Below are 25,814 nucleotides of genomic sequence, written 5' to 3' on the forward strand. Positions count from 1 at the left end.
GTGCCTCTGTTGGTGTTGGCTCAAGGTAGAGTTGTCTGAGAAGCTCTTCCCACACTGGGGACACTCATAGGGCCTCTCCCCAGTGTGGATGCGCCGGTGCCTGATGAGGTTGGAGTTGTGCTTGAAGCCCTTCCTGCAGTCGGGGCAGCGGAAGGGCCTCTCCTCTCTGTGAATCCGCTGGTGCACGAGGAGATGGGAGCTGGTCTGAAACCTCTTCCCACACTCAGGACACTCGTAGGGCCTCTCCCCAGTGTGGATCATTTGATGGATGATCAGCTGGGACCTCCTGTTGAAGTCCTTCCCACATTCCCCACACTTGTATGGCCTTTCCTCAGCGTGGATATTCTGGTGGCAGATCAGGCTGAATCTGCGGCTGAAGCTCTTTCCACATTGCTCACACTCATAGGGCCGTTCCCTGGTGTGGATCCTCTGGTGGCGGATCAGGTGGGAGTTTCTGCTGAACCTCATCCCACATTCCCCACACTCGTAGGGCCTCTCCCCAGTGTGGATGCGCCGGTGCCTGATGAGGGTGGAGTTGTGCTTGAAGCCCTTCCTGCAGTCAGGGCAGCGGAAGGGCCTCTCCTCTGTGTGAATCCGCTGGTGCTTGAGGAGATTGGAGCTGGTCTGAAACCTCTTCTGACACTCAGGACACACATAGGGCCTTTCCCCAGTGTGGATCCGCTGGTGTCTGATGAGGAGGGAGCTCCGGCTGAAGCTCTTCCCACACTCCAAGCACTTGTGGGGCTTCTCCCCATCATGAAGCTGCTCAGGCACCACCAGCTCAGAGCCTCGGCTGAAGGTCTGTCCACCTTCCTGGCACAGGGTGGGTCTTTCCTCCTCAGAGCACCCTGGGATGGGTTTGGAGCCCCTCCTCCCATGAGATCTCTTTATCTTTTCCTCCCCATTGGATTCCTGCGCCATGGAGCTGCTCAAAATGGCCTCTTCCACGAGGTTCTGCTGTGGGGATTTGTCCTCCCTGGTCTCCATCCTCAGCTCTTTGTCTGGGAGAGGAAGGACAAGGACAGGATGGGATTTACCTCCATGCCACTGGGAAGAGGAAAGAGATCCCAACAAAGCATCCACAGCTGGACAGCATTGGCAGCGGGGTTGTCCTGCAGCCGGGGGCCATGCTGGGCTGGGAGATGGAGCAGGAGAGAGGGGGAAAGGGGCACTGACTTCCTCCTCACCTGCCTGGCTGTCCTGGGGCATCTTCCTCTTCCTCACAGCCTTCTCCTCCATCCAGCCAAGGTTTGGGAATGGGAAATCTTGATTTGGGGAAAAAATACAATGTATGGGCACATTGGGTTAGAGGGTTCCTCCTGCCCAAGTCCCTTGGGTCCCTTCTCCCCTCATTCTCTGCTTCGGGGTGCAGGGGCTCCAAGGAGTCCCCCCCTGCCCCTCTCCAGGCTGGTGAGGGTCCCGCCAATCGCGGCGCTCCCCCCTCTCTGGGCTCCCCACTTTGGGCTCCTGGGGGACACAGGGCTCTGCTCCTCCAGCCTTGCTGGGGACCCTGGCTGGGGACTTCCAGCCCTTGGGGCTCCTCTCGGCAGATTTGGGCTGGGGGAACGCAGAGAGGGCTGGGGGATCCCAGGAGTGGCATCACTGGCAGTGACTGGGCTGTACTGAGCTAACTGGAGCCTTACTGGGGCAACTGGAACTGACTGGGAATGGCTGTGAGCATGCTGAGGGCAACTGGGATATTCTGGGGAGTGTCTGTGCCCATAACGGGGGGACTGGAACCACACTGGGAACAGCTGGGACCATGCTGGGGAGAACTGGGAGTGAGTGGGAGTGACTGGGTCTACACTGAGGGCAACTGGGCAGGACTGGGAAGGACTGGGATCATCTGTGGAGTGACTGGGACTATAACTAGGGGCAACTGGGTACAGTTGGAACCATGCTGGGGGCAACTGGGATCCTACTGGGATCACCATGGGAGAGGCTGGGTCCTGCTCGGGGACACTGGGATCATACACGATCATACTTGGAGCAACTGGGACTGCACTGAGGGTGACTGGGAGTGGCTGTGAGCAACTGGCATCAGACTGGAATCAACTCAGTGCAACTGGGAGTGACTGGGATCATGCTGGGAGCAACTGGGATACACTGGGAGAGATTGAAACCACAGTGGGGGTAAATGGGAACAACTGGAACCACGCTAGATGATAATGGGAGCAGCTGTGCCCATGCTGGGGTCATACTGGGATCCTACTGGAACCAGACTGGGAGTGACTGGAAAGGTGCTGGCTGTGACTGGAACCATGCTGGAGGTGACTGGGAGCAACTGGGCCCACACTGGGAGTGACAGGGAGTCACTCTGGGAATGGCTGGAATAACACTGGGAGTATTTGGAAGTGTTTGGCTCCTACTGGGGGTGACTGGAATGAAACTGGAGGTGACTGGGTCCTACTGGGATCACATCCTGGGAGCCACTGGGATTACAGCAGGTGTAAATGGATCCTGACTGGGGGTTACTGGGAGCTACTGGGCCCATGTTGGGAGGAAAATGTGCACACATTGGGAGCAACTGGGATCAACTGGAAGGTGCTGGAACCATGCTGAGAGGACTGAGACCACAACTGGGGCAACTGGGATCATACTGGGAGCAACTGGAACCACACTTTGGGCAACTTCCAGAAACTGGGATCATGCTGGAGGCAACTGGGAGTAACTGGGAAAGACTGGGATTGTTCTGAGGTAACTAGAACCTTACTGGGGTAACTGGGATGTACTGGGAGTGTCTGGAACCATACTGGAGTGACTGGAACCACACTGGGAACAGGTGGGACTGAGAGGGGGAGAAACTGGGAAAGAGTGGAACCATGCTGAGAGGGACTTGGACTATTTTAGGAACAACTGGGATCATACTGGGAGGAACTGGGGACAACTGGAACTATGCTCTAGCAACTGGGATCATACTGGGATTACAGTGGGAGCAGCTGGGTCCATGCTGGGTGAGACTGGGATCACACTGAGGGCGACTGACACATACTGGGGTTGACTGGGAGTGGCTGTGAGCAATTGGAATCACACTGTAAGCAACTGGGAGTGACTGGGACATTCTGCAAGTGACTGGAATAATACTGGGAGTGGCTACAATCATGCTGGAATTATAGTGGGACTGATGGGACCCTGACTGGTGGTTACTGGGAGCTGCCAGACCCATGCTGGGAGCCAGCTGTGCTCACACTGGGAGAAACTGGGCTGCATGCTGGTGACAACTGGGATGTACTGGCAGTGACTGGGATAAAACTGGGGGACACTGAACCATGATGAGGTAACTGGGAGTGCCTGGCAATGACTACAAGAATGTTCAGGGCAGCTGGGGTATACTGGGAGTGCCTGAGACCATGCAGGTGGTGACTGGGACCACACTGGGAGCCACTGGGAATGTGCTGGGAGGAACTGGGACCACGCTGGGGGCAACTGGGGGCAAGGGTGAGTGACTGGGGCCCTGCTGGTAGAAACTAGGATTGTACTGGACTCATACTGGGATAGTACTGGGAGTGACTGGGGCTGTGCTAGGAGCAACTGGGAGAAATAGGAAGCGACTGGATGAAAATGGGAGCAACTGGGACCATGCTGGGGGCAAATTGCATCACAGTAGGGCATGACTGGGCTCATACTGGGAATGCTGGGGAAAATGGAACCACATGGGGTGAGCAACTGGGCTCATACTGGGAGCAGCCACTTCCAGCACCGGGACCCCCGAACCCCTTTCCCGGCCATCCCGCCCCTCCAGCCCCAGCACCCCCGCCGGGGTCCCGCCAATCCCAGGGGTCCCCCCCTCTCGGGGTCCCCGCTTTGGGGCTCTGGGGCTCTCCTCTCCTCGCAGTCCCGCTCAGGGAAGCCGCAGCTCTCCCGGGGCTCCCCAAACCCGGTGTCCCCCCGCCTGTCCCGCCGCTCCCGCGCTCCCCACGTGGCCCCGGCAGAGCTCGGAGCGCCCGGCCCGGGAAGCCCAACCCCCACCGCGGGGGGACCCGCATCCCCCCGCCCCCAACGGGGCTCTGCCGCCACCGCCACCGGGACCCCCAAAAACACCTCCTGATGAGACGTTAATTTTGAGGAACTAAGGATTTTTTTTTGGAAAGTTAAGATAATAAGTTGCTGAACTAGCTGAAGTAGATAGGTAATCTTTGTTCGCAGTTAACAGAAGCCGGATCTTAGATAAGCTACCCCGGATCTTGTAACTCATTTCTTGTCAGGTTTATGTTTATGTAGTTGTCCTTGTCATGAAAAACAGAATGTGGTAAATAAGACATAAGATAGCTGCAGATTTCCTGCTTAAAGGACCCATTGAACACAGGAAACTGTAAGTTCTACCAAGGAATCATTTGTCACGAATGCATTGAAAAGGTAGAAAGGTCAGGACGAGGAAGACTCATCTTACTTCCTCATTTTAGGTGACCCCTCCCCAAAATAGACCCCCGACTCATTTTAAGAAACAAAGTACGCATGCTTAATAGCCTTTTTGCCAATTAGCATACGAAGCGAGGAATGGGAGGTGACAGGGGTATGAATATGCATTTGTATTTTGGATATTCAACACTTTTGTGAATAAAAGACTTTGTAATTACCTGTGAATTTCGCAGTGCGAATTAGGGAACTATCCCGCGTGCTGCCCGGCCGTAATAAACATACACTTTCTAACTTTAAACTGTTAGAGAGTTTTTGTCCGTCACAGTTGGGTATCGATACTAGATCAATACCCATATTTCTTTAATAAGTCATTTTGGCGAGCCAGGCAGGAGACTGCTCTCTCTGGCCGTGGGGCCAGCGGGGTCCAGGACCCCTCTGGGCGCCCACCCGGAATTTTCTGGGCAGAGGGCTCCTGCGGTCCTGCTGACCACCCGGGGAAAGACCAGAACCTGCTGGAACTACGGATAAAAGGTATGTTTATATTTGAAAAGAGGTACCTTGGTGTAGGCGGTTGGTAAGACACTGAGAGACGTCTCGTGCACAACATACGCCTCTTGGGTTTGTTTGTAACAGTTGTGACAGCTCTGCGGAGCCTGGTATCAGTGGTTTGGTAGTCCGTGTCCTGTAGTGGGGACAGCAGCAACCTGTCTTTGTTGTGTCATCTTGCAGTTTAAAGGTGCCTTGGTAGTCCGTGTCTGTTGTGTCATCTTGCAGTTTAAAGGTGCCTTGGTAGTCCGTGTCCCGTAGTGGGGACAGCGGTAACCGGTTTTTTTTGTTATGTCATCTTGCAATTTAAAGGTGACTTGGTAGTCCGTGTCCCGTGATGGGGCAGCGGCGGCAGTAAAATAACCGGTGTTGTTGTTGTGTATTAGGAGCAGCGGTGGCTCCGGTTACAGTTTGTGGTTCAAAGGTACCTTGGCAATCCGTAATCCGTGTGGCGAGCCCGTGCTGGGACGCGAAGGGTCCCGTTGTGGGTCGCGGAAAATCCCGATTGCGGCCCCGAGTGCACGGAGTGTGTGTGGTGTGAACGGATCCGTGTTCTGTGGTCTCGTGGTTTTGTGTGTTTGTGTCTTCAGGTGTGGAAGAATTATTGGTGCACCGTATGTATCGTGGTCTGTGGGAGTTTGTGTAAGCGTTTTGATTTGTGTGATTTTGGAGTGTGTTAGTAACCTGTGTAAATGGTTTTAGGAGTTTTGCAAGCTTGAAGTTGTAAAAGCCTTTTGAATTCCCCGCCTGATCAGTGGAGGGATACCTCTGTTTGCAGGCCGGAAGGATTTAAAGTGTTTGTATTGTATCCAGATTGTGTGCTGGAGGGGAATTAGACTGTGTGTGAGCTTGAACAGCGTGTGCTTTTGGCAACAAGATTTTGCTGACGTTTTGTTAGGTGAAAAAAAGCATTTGTGTAAGTTTAAATTGTTTGTTTTTGAACTAAAAGGAGCAAGCGGCGTAAGGAGGTTTGAAACCTGAGCCAGCCCCAGGAATTGGGAGGGGGTGATTTGTTTCCCTGGTAACCGCGGGGGAATCCAGGCTCTGCAGCCTCGGGCCGCGTCTCTAAACTCCCTGTAAAACCCTAAGAAGTTCTTTTGGCGAGTGAGTGTTTTAGTTAAAGGGGGAAAAGGTTTTGCTTGTTTGTGAGGCTTGCAGTTGCTAGAGTGTGTGGTAATATTTTAAAGTCCTGGTGGTGTAGTCCCTAACCACAGAGGAGTGGAGAGGCAGCGTGGGATCAGGGTTACCCCCCCACCTCCTTCTCACGGAGGGATTTGTGTGTGGTGTCCCGGCCGAAATCCGTAGGATTTTTCGGCGAGACCTTGTTGAAACATCTCGTGGAGTGTGTTTGGGGTCGTGAGGGACCCCTGGCTATTTTCTTTGTGAACTTAAAACGGTTGGTGTTTGGAGTTGGGTCTCTCTAAGAAAAGGCTTTGATTGTGTGCAGAAAGCAGAGAGCCCAGAACTTATGCCCAGAGCTAGCAGAAATAGCCGAGAAATTTTTGGTGCTGAGATACGCAATTGAAGTAGTCTACTTTGTGTTTTGTAACATCTTGGACCAAAAGGGATTCTAAACATGGGGGCAAATGAGAGCAAAGAGATTCCCAGAGGAAGCCCTTTAGGGTGTATCTTAACACACTGGATTAAGATACTGGGCTGTGGTGGTACCGAAACTAAGAGGGAGCTTGCTAAGCTTTGTACACAATGGTGGCCATTATATAAACTTGATGAAGGTGTGAAGTGGCCAGTAAACGGTACACTGGACTATGAGACATTATTACAATTGATGCTTTTCCTTCGGCGTGAACAAAAGTGGCAAGAAGTAGCTTATGCTGATATGTTTTTCACTCTCAGGAATCATCCCGAGTGGCAAAGGGATTGTGGAATGAGGTCACCATCTGATCCTTTAGTATTAGCCCTTGAAAAGGATAATAAAGCTACTAAAGGGAAGCCCAAACGGTGTTGTAGTACCTGCTCGATAAATCAGAGGTGCACCCATCCTGACAAAGTATACCAAGCAGAGGCTTTGGAACAAGAGACAGAAGACATACTTAAGCCCCCCCCCTAGGAGGCAGGAAAGGAGGAGGGTGGTGGGGGACGCAAATTCAGAACCATCATTGACTCCAACCTCCCCCACTTCATCTTTAGCTTCATCTTCCTTTGGGAGGACAGCAACTGAGGTAGGGGTTTCTCCACCCACTCCTAAACCCTGGGAACCACCCAAATTTTATCCACCACTGCCTAGCAGTGACAGTGAGTGGGATGAACCTGAACCCCTCCCACCAGGTCCTAAGATTCCCTCACAAGGACCTATAGCATCAAGGACCCGAAAACAAACCAGAGAGGTCATACAAGCACCTCTAAGACAAGCAATAACCTCTGATGGGGAAACAAAACTGATTAAAGTTCCCTTTTCCTCAATTGATTTAGAAATTTGGGAAAGGATTGCTAAGGGCTATCGAAGTGATCCAATAGGGGTTGCTAAGACAATGAAGTTTATGATTAAGCAGCATTCACCTGATTGGGCAGATCTGCAACTGCTACTTGATGCCTTAACAGAAACTGAGAAACAATTAGTTTTGAAAGTAGCTGGGGATCTGGCTGAGGATGATTGTAGGACAACACAGGAGGATGTTAAAGCTGTATTTCCCCTTCAAGACCCAGGTTGGGATCCTAATGATGATGAGGGGTTAGGACGGTTAAAGAGATACCAAGAACTGATAGTAAAAGGGTTAGAGAGAGCAATCCCCAAAACCATAAACTGGTCAGCCTTATATGCTATCAAACAGGGCCCCTCTCAAACACCTTCTGAATTTCTAGATCATCTGCGAGACGCAATGCGCCGACACACCACCCTGGATCCTGGATCTGATGAAGGAACGCAGCAATTAATAAATTTATTTTTAGGGCAATCCACAGGAGATATCAGGCGGAAACTCCAGAAGATCCGGGGTCCAAACAGCTGGAATTTAGAAACTTTATTAGATGAGGCCTGGAGAGTTTTTAGTAACCGGGAAGAAGGGTATAAACAAGGGATGAAGAAAGTAGTAGCAGTAGTAAAAGAAGGAGAAAAAGGAAGACATGGAGCAAGGTCCACCAAAACAAGGACCACCCTGACTAGGAAAAGATCAATGTGCATTTTGTAAGAAATTTGGTCACTGGAAAAACCAGTGCCCAGAATTAAGAAAGGGTAATGAACATAGAAAAGGTGATCAGAAAAAGGACAAAGTAGTTGCTCATGTAAAGGAGGACTGAAGGGGACCCGAGGGCCCTACCCTAGGGGACCCTCTGGTTATAGTTAAACTGGGGAACAAAGAAAAAGAAGTGAAATTTTTGATAGACACAGGGGCAACATTTTCAGTGTTGAATAAGGCCCTAATACCTGTAACCAATGACTATGTTATGGTAAAGGAGGCAACTGGCCAATCTGAAAGAGCTTATTTTTGCAAACCATTGAAGTATAAATTGGGAAAACAGTGGGGCATCCACCGATTTTTATACATGCCTAATGCTCCATCTGCACTTTTGGGCAGAGATCTGCTGGAGCAGCTGGAAGCAAGAATAATATTCAAAAATGGGGAAATTAGTTTGGAGGTAAAGGATCAACAATATGTAGAACTGTTAAGCTTAATGCTAATAACCAAAGAAATTGAAGTGGCAAGTGAAAAGGAAAAATTTAGGAAAATAATGGATCAAGTATTTCCAGGAGTGTGGGCCTCCAATATACCAGGAAGAGCAAAGAATGCACTCCCAGTGCAAATCAGGCTTAAAGAAGGAGGACAGCCAGTAAGGGTTAAACAATACCCCCTAAAGAAAGAAGATATAGAAGGGGTTAGCCCAATTATTGAGAACTTTCTGCAGCTAGGACTACTGAGAGAGTGTCAATCTGATTTTAATACTCCTATTCTGCCAGTAAAGAAACCTGATGGGTCATACAGATTAGTACAAGATTTAAGGGCTGTTAACAAGGTAACTGAAGACTTGTATCCAGTGGTTGCCAATCCCTACACCTTGTTAACCCATTTAACACCTGAACTAACTTGGTTTACTGTTCTAGATCTAAAGGATGCTTTCTTTTGCCTCCCTCTCCATGAAGCCAGCCAGAAAATGTTTGCATTCGAGTGGGAAAGCCCTAAAACTGGAAGAAAAACTCAGCTCACATGGTGTGTGTTACCGCAGGGGTACAAGAACTCCCCCACTATATTTGGGGAACAGCTTGCCAAGGATTTAGAGTCCTGAGAACCTCCACCAGGAGAGGGACAGTTACTCCAGTATGTGGATGATCTCTTAATAGCCACCCAGACCCAGGAGACATGCGTGGACTGGACGGTAAGCCTCCTGAACTTTCTAGGCCTGCAGGGGTATCGAGTATCCCAGAAGAAAGCCCAAATGGTGAGGCAAAGAGTCATTTACCTGGGTTATGAAGTGAGTGCTGGACAAAGGACTCTGGGGCAGGATCGCAAGGAAGCAATATGCCAGACCCCAAAACCTCAGACAGTGAAAGAACTAAGAACCTTTTTAGGCATGACAGGGTGGTGCAGACTGTGGATTTATAACTATGAGTTGCTTGATGAACCTCTGTATGCCTTGGTCACAGAAGGGAGCAGAGATCTTCAGTGGACAAAAGATGCTGTCGGGTGCTTTCCCCGTTTTTCAGGTGGTTTCAGAGTCTTTTGCCCCCCTGCACAGCTCTGAGCCAAACCGAAGGAAGAGACGGAGTCTTCAGGTTTAGATTTTTCAAGGTTGCATACTTCATTTATTGTTTCTTATCTTACAATTCTCTTAGAGTCCAACAAGATGTTTGCAGCTGCATGGACTTCTCACATCTCCCCCCAAGCTGGGCTGTCCTTATCTTTTATACTAATTGCTACGTATTTCTTATTTACTATTTCTTATCAATGTCTATCACTATTACTAAAAAGGTCATCTCTACTCTGACCCAATCCTCACTAGCTACTTTGTGCCAACGTCACTGCAGAAATGGAGTGAGGGAAGGAGAATGAAGAAGAAGGAAACAACGCCCCAAATTCTCCATCTTGCCCCCATTCACTTCAATGTTAGGAATCTAAAATTACTGGTTTTTCACCCCGTGATAAGCTAAACTACTATTTTTCACACTCTTGTGGCCTGTAAACCCTCTCTCAGTGTAGGAAGTTTTTCCCATGGACTGAGATCAAAGCCAGTGTCTCTCTGAGCTCTGGGCTGGGGTCCCAGACCCCCCTGCCCAGGTCCCTGACCCTCCGGGGGAACCAAAGGAATGCCCTGGACTCCAACAAGATGCAACCTTCGACCAACTAAAGAAAGCCCTTATGTCAGCTCCAGCCCTGGGACTTCCAAACGTGAGTAAACCATTTTTCCTGTTTTCTCATGAGAAGCAGGGGATTGCCTTGGGAATATTAGCGCAGAACTTAGGCCCGTACTGGAGGGCAGTGGCCTATCTTTCCAAACAACTGGACACAGCAGCTAAAGGATGGCCAGGGTGCCTCAGAGCAGTTGCAGCAGTAGCAATAAACATCCAAGAAGCACGCAAATTCACCCTAGGCCAGAAGATGACTGTGCTAGTATCTCACACAATGTCTGCAGTCCTTGAGGCAAAAGGGGGACATTGGCTCTCCCCACAGAGATTTCTGAAGTACCAAGCCATACTGGTAGAACAAGATGATGTTGAAATTGTGGTAACTAACATTGTGAACCCAGCTTCCTTCCTCAGCGGGAGTATGGGAGAACCAGTGATCCACGATTGCCTGGAGACCATTGAAGCCACCTACTCGAGCCGCCCAGAGCTGAAGGACACCCCGCTTGAGGATGCTGAGACCTGGTTTACTGATGGAAGCAGCTATGTCGTCAGTGGAAGAAGGCATGCTGGGTATGCAGTTACCACAAGCAAAGAGGTAATAGGGTCTGGACCATTACCAACTAATACACCTGCACAGAAGGCTGAAATAATTGCCTTAATCCGAGCCCTAGAGCTGGCAAAAGGAAAAGAGATCAACATCTACACGGACTCAAGGTATGCATTCGGAGTAGTTCATGCTCACGGAGCCATCTGGAAGGAAAGAGGACTGCTGAATTCACAAGGCAAGAGTATTAAACACGCACAAGAGATACTGAGGCTATTAGATGCCATACAACTACCTGAGAGAGTAGCCATAATGCACATCAAGACACACCAAAAAGTGAGCTCTGAATTGGAAGAAGGGAATATGCTGGCGGACAGAGAGGCAAAAGAAGCAGCAAAAGGTGAGGTACCTGATAAGGCTGTTGAGGCAGCATTGATTCCAGATGGAAAAGTTTCTATTGAAGGTAAGCCAGTGTACAATAAGAAAGATAAGAAACTTAGCAAGGTAGAAAAGGCAAGCTAGAACCAGGAAGGATGGGCTGTAACAGAAGAAGGGAAACTTGTAGTACCCTCCTATTTGTTGTGGTCATTAGTACAGAGGGAACATGAGAAAACACACTGGGGAATAGATGCCCTGTATAACCATTTGAAAGAAAGAATCATGGCCAGGAAATTGCAGGGCACAGTGATACAAGTAACTCGTCAGTGTAGTCTTTGCCTCCGAGCTAACCTTAGAAGTACCCCAAAGCCAAAAGTGGGACAAATTGGGAAAGGCTTGTGGACCTGGGCAACAATGGCAAATTGATTTTACAGAAGTGCCCAGGAAGGGAGGGTATCGTTACCTATTGGTGTTAACTGATACCTTTTCAGGATGGCCAGAAGCCTTTCCTGCCAGGACAGCTAAGGCCCGAGAGGTGACCAAAGCGCTGTTGCAAGAAATAATACCACAATTTGGAGTTGCTGCCACCATATCCTCAGATAGGGGACCACACTTTATTTCGAAAATTGTGCAGCAAATAAGTCACCACCTGGGAATAGACTGGGAATTGCACACCCCATACCACCCTCAATCTAGTGGCCAGGTGGAAAAGATGAACCATTTGATTAAACAAATTGTGAGATTGGGGCAAGCAGCAAATTTGCCCTGGCCTCAGGCTCTCCTGTTGGCCTTGTTGCGAATTCGGACAAAACCAAGAGCAAAAGAGAAACGAAGCCCTTTTGAAATATTGTATGGAAGGCCATATGCAGTTCAAGGGGGAACAGCATCCATTCAAGTAGGGGAAGAAAGCCTACATGGATATATTGTAGCCCTAAATAAACAACTTAGAGAAATTGAGAAATATGTGGCTGGAACTCAAAACAGAGAACTAGATGGGCCAGTACATGATGTACAACCTGGGGATTATGTGTCTGTTAAGTCTTTTGCAGAAAAAACCTTAGAACCACAGTGGGAAGGGCCATTCCAGGTGCTCCTCACTACCTTCACTGCAATCAAGATCAAAGAACAAAAGGCCTGGATCCATCACTCCCGAGTGAAGAAAGCCCCAGAGGGAATTTGGAAGGCCACACCAGGCGATAACGAACTGAAGCTGAAGCTCACTCGGAACAACGAATAAATGGACTAGGAGTTATTTTGGACATTATGTGGAAAGTTGTAACTATTGTAGTAATTACCTTAACCATAACAGGAGTCAACACAATACCAAGAAAGTATAATGTGACTAGGATATACCAGTGCCAAGGAAGAGCTTATGATCCTTACTCTCGTAAGGCTTTAAACAAGATACTAAAAGTCACAAATGCAGGCTTGTGGGAGGGAAGAAATGTTTGGGGATGTAAGTATGCATTTGTACAGGATGGGTTCCACGAAGCTTACCATCCACCCATGCAACTCATCAGGGTCAGTCCTGAATGCTGTGATAAATGCTTGAGTAAATGTCTGGAGTTTAGACTCAAAATAGAGGGGTGTGCGATTAGGGGGTACGACATTGACTTTAACATCACCCAGGTATGTACTGAGTACCATAAGAATGAGACCAAGATTACTCCACCAGTGCCAAGAAAGGCTGTGATCACCAAGATGCCAGCTATTCCAGAAGTGGAGGAACAAATAACTCCTGTAGTTACCAAAATTGGGCCATATGCTACTAAGAAGACAGGAGTTCAGAAGCTGATAGTTAACCCAAAGGGGTCTTTAACACGAGTAGAAATGGGAGTACAGGTAAATGCTTCACACGTTCGGCCAGAATGTGCCCCATTTCTCAGGAACTCCTTTATGGACTGGACTACTTGGCTTCAAAAAAGTATGCCTCCCAATTTCTCACTGGATTGCTAGGAACAGGACCGGGAGCGCTGAACACAATAGATTCAGAAGTGTTACTGAATAAATGAACCACAATAGGGAGCGATTTAGTCAAACTACAACAACCTTTGCAATCCTCTCTACGAGCACTAGGTAACAATCACTGGAAATTAACCAAGATATTGCCAGAATGGGAAGACACAGAGGAGCGAGATCATGAAGTAATAATTAACGCACTAGGCACAGCTAGTGAAAACATCTCGTTGGCCCTAGGGTGTACTCAGGCACAACTGTGGATGCAATCAGCGGCTGCCGCAGTTATCAGGGAAGGTGGAGAAGGAATATTCCCTGCTGAAATTCGCAAAATTGTCTGGGATAATGCCTCTGATATGGAGAGGGAACTTCAGTCCTGGTGGGTGTTGGTCAATTTCACCTAGAACCCTGTGACTAGTGTAGTGACAGCCTTTGTTTTAACTATACACGATGCCTCAGTGGACTTAATACACCCAATAGTCCCCTTAGGATTAAACCATGAGGGAACTGTATTGTACCCTTCTGAACACAGAATGTGGGCACGAGAAATTAAAGGAAAGTGGCAAACTATTAATCTAGAGCCCTGTACTGTTAGGAGACAACTGGGATACATATGTGAAGGGACATTAGAGGGTGACAAAGACACTTGTTTAGACACAGACCAAAGTATTTGTCACTTTGAAACACATCCAGGCAAACAGACAACTTCACTTGTGTATATAGGACAAGGTTGTGTCTGTCTTAGGACAGCGTGCCCCATCATAAAGATAGACAACCAAATTGTGAATGAGACTCAATTCAATTTGTGTGTTTGTAATTTTGTTAGAATTAAGGGATGTGATTTTTCCTATCAGGTACCTGTAATATCACATCAATATATAAAGGCCGACATAGCCACTGTGCAGAAGATACTGCCTGTGCCCATGGGAATGAATTTGACTTTAGTTGCTCAATTGTTGAAACATCATGAATTGAGAGAAGTCTTAAAAGAAATTAGAGATGAAGGGAAAAAGACATTAATTACTGTACACCATGACACAGAGACCATCAAAGGGGTTTTTAAAAGGCTTGAGGAACATTTGTCTCATCATTGGTGGGATGTGCCTTTTGGGTGGTCACCAACAGCAATCGGAATATTAAATACCTTAATCCACCTTATAGTTGTGTTGCTTATTTTGGTCAGCATAAGTTTAGTGTTATCCATTGTAATACTTGTTTGGAATTAGAGGATGCTACGACGAGTGGCAGCTTTAACATCACTGTCAAAGGCGTATGGCTTAGTTTTGAGAGACACTAGCTGTACAGCTTGGATAGATGAAGAAGACTGTATACTGAGTAAAAGAATTTACTCATTTCAAAGAAGAAGTGGGGAATGAGACGTTAATTTTGAGGAACTAAGGATTTTTAGGAAAGTTAAGATAATAAGTTGCTGAACTAGCTGAAGTAGATAGGTAATCGTTGTTCGCAGTTAACAGAAGCCGGATCTTAGATAAGCTACCCCGGATCTTGTAACTCATTGCTTGTCAGGTTTATGTTTATGTAGCTGTGCTTGTAATGAAAAACAAAATGTGGTAAATAGGACATAAGATAGCTGCAGATTTCCTGCTTCAAGGACCCATTGAACACAGGAAACTGTAAGTTCTACCAAGGATTCATTTGTCACGAATGCATTGAAAAGGTAGAAAGGTCAGGACGAGGAAGACTCATCTTACTTCCTCATTTTAGGTGACCCCTCCCCAAAATAGACCCCCGACTCATTTTAAGAAACAAAGTACGCATGCTTAATAGCCTTTTTGCCAATTAGCATACGAAGCGAGGAATGGGAGGTGACAGGGGTATGAATATGCATTTGTATTTTGGATATTCAACACTTTTGTAAATAAAAGACTTTGTAATTACCTGTGAATTTCGCAGTGCGAATTAGGGAAATATCCTGCATGCTGCCCGGCCGTAATAAACATACACTTTCTAACTTTAAACTGTTAGAGAGTTTTTGTCCGTCACAGTTGGGTATCGATACTAGATCAATACCCATATTTCTTTAATAAATCAGTACGTGTGTGTGACCTGCAGTTCAGGCCTTTTCCTCCGGGCGTGTGGAGGGGGTGCCGTGGTAAAAGTATAAGTGACACGCAATTCAGGCCTTTTCCCTCCGGGCATGTGGAGGGGGGGGGTTGTAGTAACAGTGTAAGTGACACACAAATTATCTTCATAGGTGGATTGAATAGTTGTGTGAGAAAGAAGGGGGTTTTTCGTGTGTGTGCATAGATAGAAGTGAGTGGTCTTTAGGTTGTGAAACAGAAAGTGAAAAACAGAGGTGGGGGATGAATAGATAAAATCTTGAAAAATGGGACAGAAAAACAGTGAGTTCGATACAAGGAAGAAAAAAGGGTGTAAAAAATTACCAACGGAAATACCTCAAGACAGCCCTCTCAGCATTATGTTAGCTAACTGCGATAAAAAACCTTGTACAAGAAGAAAGTAAAAGATAAAGATGATACAATTTTGCATGATAGAATGAGCAGAGAAGGAAATAAGATCTGACCACGTTTATTGGCCCAGATACGGCTCTTTTGAGAACTGGATTTGTCAGGCTCTAAATGTATTTGTAAATTCAAAAGAACCGTTTAATCCCAAAGAAAGAGAATATGCCACATGTTGGACAGGAGACTTTAGGAGAATACAAATCTTTAACATATCAGAAACCCCTAAGATGAAACAAGGAAAGAAAAACGGGAAAGAAAAGGGAAGGGAACAAGAAGAAAAGAAGGAAAAAGAGTGGGATCCTTTGCAGATTTTGGCCCCTCCGTTCTCGCTCGCGCTCCTGCCATTCGCAGCTGAGCCCCCTGTCCCGGGTCCCCCTTCAGCCCCACTGTTGCCCAATGAAGAGAAACACAAACCACAAAGTAGTTTATGCAGTGCTTTATTCGGGCCCGGGGACCCGGGGACTAGCGTCCCAAATCAGAATCCCACCGACCCTCATTTTCTTACAGTTTTTATACTATTTCTTACAGATTACATCATCAACGTACGTGCTATACATGACATTTCAATTTAACATTATTCTTCTAATTTCTATAGGCTATACTTCTCCTTATCCCGTTCCCACCTGCTTCCCTATCTTGATTTACACAAAAGGCTCCCACCATAAATTCTATTCTTCTTTGACCACCGTGAGCACCTAACCGCGACGTCTTGGTCCGTTCCTCATGCTTCGTTTGTCAGCACATTCTTTCCTTGTACTTCTCCTAGCAACATGGTTAATTTCCAACAAGTCCCCCCTCTTGAGCATTCTTCAATTCTGTTGCAAGGATGCTCAATTTCTTAGGTTTGAGTCTCAACTACACGAGGTTGTATCACTTCTCTTCGGGTAACTGCTTGTATTACCCTTTTGGTATGAGCCCCTTCTTTCAGAATCATTCCTAAAAGACACCTATATACAATGATCACTACAATTATCACGATTACAAACATTATTACATATTGTACTATAGATGATACCCAACCGGAAACCTGGATCCCTAAGGAGCTCAACAGGGCTCCTACCCAATTATGCTCAGCATCTTTTTGTATCTCCTTTGTTTTGGATTCTATTTGTTCTAATTAATCTATATCTTTTTCTATTTCTTCCGTCACGTTTGGGATGTGCACGCAGCAATGGTCTACTCTGTTTCTTAAGTATCCACAAACCCCATGTTCCTTAAGTAGCAGCAAATCTAATGCCATTCTATTTTGTAATGTCATTCTAGTAGTCGCTTGCAGCTGAAGATTCAAGTCTCTAAAACCTTTTTTAGTTGTAGCTGCAAGCCTCTCCGTCTGTCCTAATAATCAGTACAACATCTCCCTGTTTCTGTAAGATGATATAGGGGCAAACAGTGATTCTAACATCCATCCTACTTTTACTCCATCATCAGGTTCATGCCAATCTTCCTGAATCGAAGCATCATCTTCTATCTCCCTTTTCTTTCTGCTTACCAATTCCTTTTCTTGCCGCTCAGAAGTTTTCCAGAATGGGCATAAGGTAGGAACCCCTAATGTAATTTGTGTAACTGCACCATCTATGGGCATGTGCGTAGTCCATAATCCATGTCCCATTACCCAAACTAAATTTCCTGGGCTCCTAACCGTGGTCGTCTTGCAATCCCAGGGCTCCTTTTCTTTTTTTGCAAGGGTGTGATTATATCCTCTACATTCACATCCCCACTGCAACAGCACTCGCACTGGTTCAAGTCTAATCTGCACTGGTGGAGTGTCACAGGTTAGTACCTGTGTACAATTCTATAACCCCATCATCTCCACTTTTTTCCTATATTGTTTTTTGAATAATGACTTCTGCCCAAAATCTTGATTCTTTTTCCCTTCCCACATTATGCACCAATTCACTTTCCTTAGGTAACTATAAGTTTCTAACAGACTAGGTCCCCAGATTGTTTTCCACTCCTCCATTGTCATTGTCTCAGTGGTATTCTGACATACTTCTTCTATCTTTTTTCTCTTATTCCGAACTCGGATCTTATCGCATGGCTCGGACACCTTTCTAATCACCAAACAATTTCCCTTAAGCTTGGATCCTCTATCCATCCATAATATCCTGGTATTTGCTGACAATTTTGGATCCTCTATCCATCCATAATATCCTGGTATTTGCTGACAATTTTGCTTACTAATCTTTCTTCGCAACATACAAACCTCTACCCAGTCTAAAATCTCCTTAGACACTATTTCACAGTTCCAGGTCACATTCGCGGTGGCGCTTGGCATCTCCCTTATGGTAATAATTCCCCACGGGATCGGGTCTCCAGCCGCTTGAGGAAGAGGCAGGCAGGCTGTTATTGAAGTTGTATTTTGCATTCTTCCGAAGTCTCGAATTAGTCCTACTATTAAATTTTCCTGTCCTTCTCTTATTTTTAGGGTATTATCATATCATAATTATCATAAACCCAGCTTTCTTCCACCAATCCCCCTTGAATGACCAAAAACTATTCCACCAGTTGGTGTCCATTAAAGGAGTCCACTCTTGATTTCCCACATAGGCTAGCTTTCTGATTTCTTTTGAGATGTTTTTAATTACTGCACTTTTATCATCAATTTCTAAACAACATTCAGACGAATTAAATTTACCACAGATTCCTCCTTCATCTGCTAAAAGGTAGTCTACAGCCAGACGTATTTGGTATATTACAGCTCTTGTTTGTGTTAGTTGGTCACTGATGTGGTCTAATGCTAGAGCTGTTCGGTTAGATACCATTTCTAGGACAGCCTGGAGCCTGATGATTCTATTTAACATGTAGATTGGAGTGCGATACCCCCAGGACCCGTCCTGTGCCCATGTGGCTGGTCCATAGGTTTTAATGATTTCTTCTGGGGTCCATATTTTTCCTTTCCATTTTTGGTCTCCACCAATTGTTAGAGTATCTCTTTTCTTTTGTTCGACTTTTCCCAGATTGTCATATACTGGGACTCCTAGGTGTGCTCCTAATCTCTTGGGTAATAGGAAGAAAGCTGGCTTTATGATCCCTATTGTACAGCTTCCCGACCAATCCCCAGGTAATTTTGTATAAGCAGTATCCCCACAGATCCAGAACAGGTGATTTGGAGCTTCCCAGTAATCTTCCCTAGTTTCAAAAGGCTGTTGCCAAAACCGAGACAGTTCTTTTATTCCCCAAAAAAGGATTTATAGCTTTGTCAATACATTCATATAATTCATACCTCTCATTATAGATACATTTTTCTGTGTTCTCAGTTGACCAATACTTGTTAGGCCCTTTGGGAACCCATTTAGCACTTGAGTTTATCACTATTATATACCTTTTACACATTAATTTTCCTACACGGGTTTGATACCTGGTTCCTGTCCTCATGATACATTCTTCCCCAATGATTTTAGATTTGAGATCCCACTTCTCTCTTCCTCTTGTTCTTAGACTTCGTGTATTCTGTTCAGTTTGTTTCCATTTTAGAATTTCTAGAGGGCTTAAACTAATTCCCTCCCAAGGCCATATTTCAGACATTTGTGTACCTCCACATATCCAGCACTCGGTTAAATTTAATTCTCGACTGATTCTTTCTACTAAGTCAATGAACAGGTTTTTTCCTGATGGGATGTCTAGGCTTTTTTCAAATTTTGTTGTCAACACTTTTTCTTTTATTATATCTCTCAATCCTTTTTGATCTGCTTCAAAGCATAACCAAGTATCTCCTATAGGACATTCCCCAAATAGGCGCTGTGCATAACTAGCTGTGTTTTTTGTGGTCCAATAAACTTTTCCATCCTCTTGGCAAGTATTCAACTGGGAGTGGTCAAAGCAGTTTGGGTTCACGTTAGTATGGACCCTGAATAAGGATCTGAGATCCTCTCCATCGTACACTGGATGGTAGCAGTTAGTACAGGCTTTTGTTTCATAGGTGTGCTTTATGAACATCATCAGTACGATCCCTCCCAAGAGTCCGGTATGGGCCATCCTTCCTGGATCTCTTGCTCCACCCGGCCTTGCCTCTTGGAGTGGAGAGGTCTCCTCAAGAACCCACTTACATGCTTCCACTTCCCTTCCCTATTAATTTAGTTGCCTTTAGAGAATGTTCTGTAGGAGATTCACTTTTGTTTTTTAAAAAAAAACCTTATACTCTTTTAATTTATCTATTACTTGAATTTGTTTAAACTGCTACTTATAAAACTTAACAACTTTTAATATTAACATATAAGAAAACTTAAACTTATTTAAAACACTATTTATAAAACATAAACAATATTTAAAATTAATACAAAAAAAACCTTAACTTTTTTTTAATATATCTATTACTTAAACTTATTTAAATTGCTACTTAGAAAACTTACAATCTAAAAATTATTATATAAAAAGAAACCTTAAACTTCTTAAATTCTTACTTATAAAACTTAAACTATATGTAAAATTAATACAAAAAAAACTTTATACTTTTTTTTTTTAAATATATCTATTACTTAAACTTATCTAAATTGCTAATTACAAAAAAACCCTAATTTAGGTTTACATAAATTAACTCTTATTGTGCCCCACCCTCCCTTTTTTTTTTTTGAGTCTACTGATTTGGGGAGAAGCAACTGAAAAAAATGGTTTTCACAGTCTCTGTTATCTCTTATTTCTTTTTAAAGGTTAATTTCAGGTCTATCGGGTGTGGTGTTACTGTCCACTCGGTTTCATCCGGTGAGGGTGCTGAACTCGGGTTCTCTCCAGGAGGGGGTACTGGCCCTTTAACTCTGGTGATGTGGGTCCATCCTTTTTCTTCAGTGCGCACTGCTGTGTGAGTTGTTAACAGTACTTGGTAGGGACCTTCAAACTTCGGGGTCAGCGGGGTATTAGTCCATGTTTTGATCAATACCCAATCTCCAGGATTGATATTATGCACGTTTGCATCCAAAGGGGAAGTTTGAGGAAGATAGCCTTTCTTTCTGAGATTTTCTAGGGTTTGTCCAATGGTTTTTAGATATTTTCTAGTGACTTCCTCTCCTTCCAGGTAGTCTTTAGAACTATAAGGAGATAACAAAAAGGGAAGCCCGAATAACATTTCATATGGTGACACTCCTAGATCTGCTCGTGGCTGTGTTCTGATTCATAATAATGCTAGGGGTAAGCATTTAAGCCAATTTAGTTGAGTTTCTGCTATTAGTTTAGTTAGTACATTTTTAATGGTCTTGTTCATTCTTTCTACTCTGCCTGAGCTTTGGGGATGCCATGGGGTGTGTAACCTCCATTTTATCCCTAAGGCTTGTGTTACTTGTTGTAGAATTTGTGCTGTGAAATGTGGCCCTCTATCTGAATCAATATTATTTATCAGCCCATACCGAGGGAGGATATCTTCTAATATTATTTTTGTTACTACTTCTGCTGTTTCCCTTTTTGTAGGGAATGCCTCTACCCAGTGGGTAAGGTGATCTATGATCACTAACAAGTGTTTGTAACCTTGAACAGGGGGCATCTCAGTAAAATCAATTTGCACGTTCTGGAAGGGCCTTAAGGCTAACTCCCTCCCTCCAGGCTCAGTCTTCCTCATAACTTTTTGATTTATTTTCTGACATATTATACATCCTTGAGTAACTGCTTTTGCTAATTCGTGTACTCCAATACATAGGTTTTCCCTTAGGAAATGGTCACATAACCCCTGGGTTCCCCAGTGGGTTAGATTATGTATTTCTGTAAGTATTTTTCGGGCTAGGGCTTTATTCAAGAATTTCCGTCCGTCAGCTGTTAACCACACTCCGTGTTCCCCCTGGTGTAATCCTAATTCTTTTATTGCTTTCTGCTCTTTTTCACTAAACACCTGCTCTATCTCTTCTTTTTCTTTTCTTGGTATTTTCTCCTAATTTGAGGATTTTTACTGGTTCTCCTGGTTCTAAAGCTGCCTCTCTGGCTGTTTTATCAGCTAACTGGTTTCCCCTTATCTCGGGCATATTTCCCTTTTGATGCCCTTTTATGTGAACTACTGCAATTTCTACTGGTTTTTGTAAAGATTTTAACACTGACTTTATTAATTCTGTGTGTATTAAGTCTTTCCCTTTTGAATTAAATATCCCCGTCCTTCCCAAATTTTCCCAAATGTGTGCACAATACCAAAGGCATATCTAGAGTCTGTGTAAATGGTCCCTCGGTCATCTTTAAGTAAGTCTAGCCCTCTCTTTAGTGCATATATTTCACAGCACTGCGCTGACCAATTACTTGGTAACTTTCCCTTTTCTAAGACTTCCATTTTCTCTCCCTCAATCACAGAGTATCCGGATGTTCTTTTCCCTTCCACCACTCGGGATGACCCATCTGTGAACAATACTCTCCCATATGGAAGGGGTGTGTCTTCTAAATCTTCTCTCACTTTTGTCTGCATATCAATGAGTTCTAGGCAATGGTGTTCTATCTCTTCAGTGGGCTCGCCAGAGAGAAATTGGGCTGGATTTAAGCTTTTTGATGTTGTTAGTTCTAGGTTATCTGTATTTATTAGTATAATTTCATATTTTAGGATTCTAGAATCTGTGAGCCACTTTTGAGCTCTCTGGCTTAAGATTGTTTTCAAATCATGTGGAGTATGTATCTTTATCTTTCCCTGTAATGTTAACTTTTGAGCCTCTTCTATCAAAATAGCTGCAGCTGCGACTGCTTGGAGGCAAGCTGGCCATCCCCTGGCAACTGGATCTAATAGTTTTGATAAAAATGCTACAGGTTTTCGGTATCCTCCCCATTCTTGGGTTAAAACTCCATATGCTATTCCTTTCTCGGTGCTTACAAACAAATCAAACTCCTTTTTAAGATCTGGTAAGCTTAAAACTGGTGCTGAGGATAATTTCTCTTTTAGATCTTGTAGCTGCTTCTCGTCACTCTCTGTCCAATTCATTGGTTCCTGGTCTATTAATTTATCATAAAGAAATTTGACCCCTTGAGTGTACTTATCTATCCAGTGCTTGCAGTATCGAACAGGCCTAGAAGTTTCCTTATGTCTCTCTTAGTTTTTGGAGGTGATATAGATACTATTCCTGAAATTCTTGCAGGGCTTAACCTTTTACTCCCCTTTCCAATTATGTGTCCTAAATAAGTGACTTCAGTTTCTACAAACTGTAGTTTACTTTGAGATACTTTTAACCCCTTTTCTCCAAAAAAGTTTAGAAGTTGTATACTTACATCTTTAACTTCTTTTTTCTGTCTCCCCTGATATCAATAAATCATCTACATATTGCAAAATTTGAACTCCTTCTGTGGGACTAAACTGTTCTAATAATGTCTCTAGGGCCTGTCCGAAGATATTTGGCGATTCCGTATATCCCTGCGGTAACCGTGTCCACCTTAGCTGTTGTTTTCTTCCCCTGTCTGGATGTTCCCATTCAAAGGCGAACCAATCCCTACACTCTTCTGCCAGGGGACATGCCCAAAAGGCATCCTTTAAGTCTATCACTGTGAACCAGGTATGCTCTCTTGGAATTTTACTCAGCAAGGTATAGGGGTTAGGTACTACTGGGTGTCGAGCAATAGTTCTTTTATTAATTTCTCTCAAATCTTGGACTAATCTAAACTTTCCCTCATCTTTCTTTATGGCCAATATAGGGGTGTTATGAGGGGACATACAGGGTTCTAGGGACTTGGGGCACTTCTGGGTAAATTGGAGGGGGTAGATGGTCTAGAGGGTCCCATTTTTGATTAGTTTTCTTTTCCTCTTTCTCTTCTTTTCTTTCACACTTTTCTTTTTCTTTTAATTTGCAGACTTTTATATTCTCTCTACTCGTGGCTCTCTTTTGCCAACAAGCAGCATAGGCTAACTGATTTACGTCTGGATCTTCCTGAGTTCTTAGGTACTGATTTAACTGATAGCACATCCACTCATCATGTGTTCCAAACCATGGCCACTCTCCTGGTAATTTTAATTTTGGCCAGACTTCTGTGCAATAAAACACCATTTTAACCTGATCTAGTCCTTTCGTGGCTTCTAAAGAATCCCATTTAGCTAAAAGTTGTTCTAAGGGACTACCAGGTGGAATACTCTTCACTTTGTTATTTTCCTTTTCGGATTTCTTTTTTCTTACTAGTACATTGTCCCATTTTCTTTAAACTGAAAAAAAATTTCAAAGGTGCCCTCTACTGATGGGCAACACAGGTTTTTAAGCAAAAAAAAATTCTTCGGCTTTTCTCACTCTACTTCAAATCTCCTGACTTAATTCTTGAACACTTCAACATAAAACTTCTAAACTTTATGCTTTTCTACTCTTTCCTACACTTTTGCTTTCATTTAGGGAACAAACTCTCTCTTTCTACTCACTTTCCCCAACCTTCTTCACTTTCTTGGACGCTCACACTTTACTCACACCAGGGGCTCAGACTCTCCTCTGACCCCTTTGAGGTGAGTCCTAATGACCTCACCTCCTATGTACCCCCGCGCCTTGCCTCACCCCTGAGACTCTGGACACGCTTTGCGGCGCACGACAGGGTCCCTAGTACTGGCATCCCCTTCCGGGCCTCAGGGCCTTCCCGCGCCTCAGCCTCCGCCGGGCCGGACACCTTCAGTCCGAACCCCGGACTAGACTGCCCTGTCACTAGTACCGTTCCCCTCTTCACTTTTTGAAACGGAGGTAAGAGGTCAAGACTCCGCACGGGTTACCTGGGGGGGTATCCCTTCCTTGTTTCCAAGGATCAACCCGAGCAGGGCCCGACTCCTTTGCCTTCCACCAGGACTGGCTTGACTACTTCTCCCCAGCGAAGCAGCCTCGGCAAGAGGGATGAGTGTGTGTGTGCAGGATGCCCGCCTTGCCTCCAAGCTGACTCCCCACCCCGGTGTCCTCGGGCTATGGGTTTACGGCCTCCTCCCTGAGACCGCGGCAGCACACCCTCTCCGGTGCGTCTGGCTCAGTCCTGGGAAGCAGGGACTCTCATGAGCTCTCGGCACCCGCAGTGTCTGGGGACACCCTGTCAACCCTGGTACGGTTTTCCCGCCCCTCCAGGGATTCTAACTCCTCCTAGGCTACTCTAGCCCTTACGGGGGGACCTGTCCCTAATGCGTGCCACTCACACTCTGTTTTCCCCTGCACGCCCAGGGGAGGGGCCCTTTCTGCCCCTAAGGAGATGCCTCACTCACTAGTTTCTTTCGCTTCCCCCTTTTCCTGGCCGGCCCCCTCGCGGGGGTCCGAAACCGCAGTACCGAGGGGTCCACACTCAGTTCCAGGGGTCCGAGCTGCCGGCCCCTGACTCTCTCACACTCCTACTCACACGTCTCCTTTACCCGCCGCCGGAATGCTCACCCTCCGGCGCTCCTCATCGTTGCCGGTCCCAGGCTGCTCCCGCTTGGCGCTGTCCCGGAGGTCCGAAGGGCGAGCGGCCGTCCCATCTTCGGTCCCTCTTCAGGCGTGGCCAGATCCTGCACGAGCCCCCAAAATTGTTCTGGAAAAAAAGAGAGAGAGAGAGAGACTTGCTCTTTTGTATGTTTCTTTATTATCAAGCTTGGCCTTGGGGGAGAGCTTGCTTGCTCCCTTGGCAACGCGGAGGAGGAGGTACACACAGCTTCGCTTCACAGCAAAGCTGGGGACTCCCACACCCCTCACGGGCTTTTTCCCTTGCCGGGGAGTCCGTTTCGCTTCGCTGATCAGGGGTCATCCAGCGATGGGGGACTCCTTCTCAGGTCACAGCGACTAAATAAAGCTGCTTTGGCAGACCCCTGTGCCTTTTGAACTAGTCTAAAGTGTGACTTCATTCCTGGATTCTACTTTGGTTCCCTGCTCTTTAGAGTTCCTTGTTCCTGAGTTGCTCCCAGAATCCCAGTGTTCTTTTTATTTGCATATTCAGACGCTATCCGACAAATGGGAGCAGAGACACAGGTAATAAGGTGAATTCCTAATTAACAAACAAGTAACTAAGGTGATTAATCAATATTAAAACAGGGATAAGGCAAATTCTTTAAACAAAACTAGCATTAAAAATCTTAATGGAATTACTTAACAATTAAGTAACTAAAACATAGATTATTTGAATAGAACTTATTTATAACAAAGAGGATTGCACATCAGCCTAGGCCGGGGTGCTCAGTGGCTGGTCAGTTTGATGACTGGGTGTGGCTCTGGACGCTTCCCATGGAGCGTCTCCAAGGCCTGGAACATTGGAGCTGCCAGCACTGTGATGTCACAGAGAGGGGAACCTTGGAGCTGCCAGCACGGTGATGTCACCAAGAGGACAAGGTTGGAGCTGTGCCACTCCTTGCACAGCCCCAAGAGCCCGGGCAGCACCTGGAGGA

The 25,814-nt window shown here is 45.7% G+C and overlaps 1 protein-coding gene across 1 annotated transcript; it reads right to left on the bottom strand.

Annotated features, from left to right (window-relative positions):
- Nucleotides 1-305: 305 nt before the first annotated feature.
- LOC120747745 (gastrula zinc finger protein XlCGF49.1-like) lies at nt 306-987 on the bottom strand (the record flags this gene model as incomplete). The annotated part of the gene is made up of 1 exon (XM_040053782.2): nt 306-987. A coding segment is annotated over exon 1 (682 nt), but the record flags the coding sequence as incomplete, so codon positions are not given.
- Between the last annotated feature and the right edge of the window lie 24,827 nt (nt 988-25,814).

This window comes from Hirundo rustica, unplaced genomic scaffold (assembly GCF_015227805.2).
Source record: "Hirundo rustica isolate bHirRus1 unplaced genomic scaffold, bHirRus1.pri.v3 scaffold_188_arrow_ctg1, whole genome shotgun sequence".
Taxonomy (NCBI): Eukaryota; Metazoa; Chordata; class Aves; order Passeriformes; family Hirundinidae; genus Hirundo; species Hirundo rustica.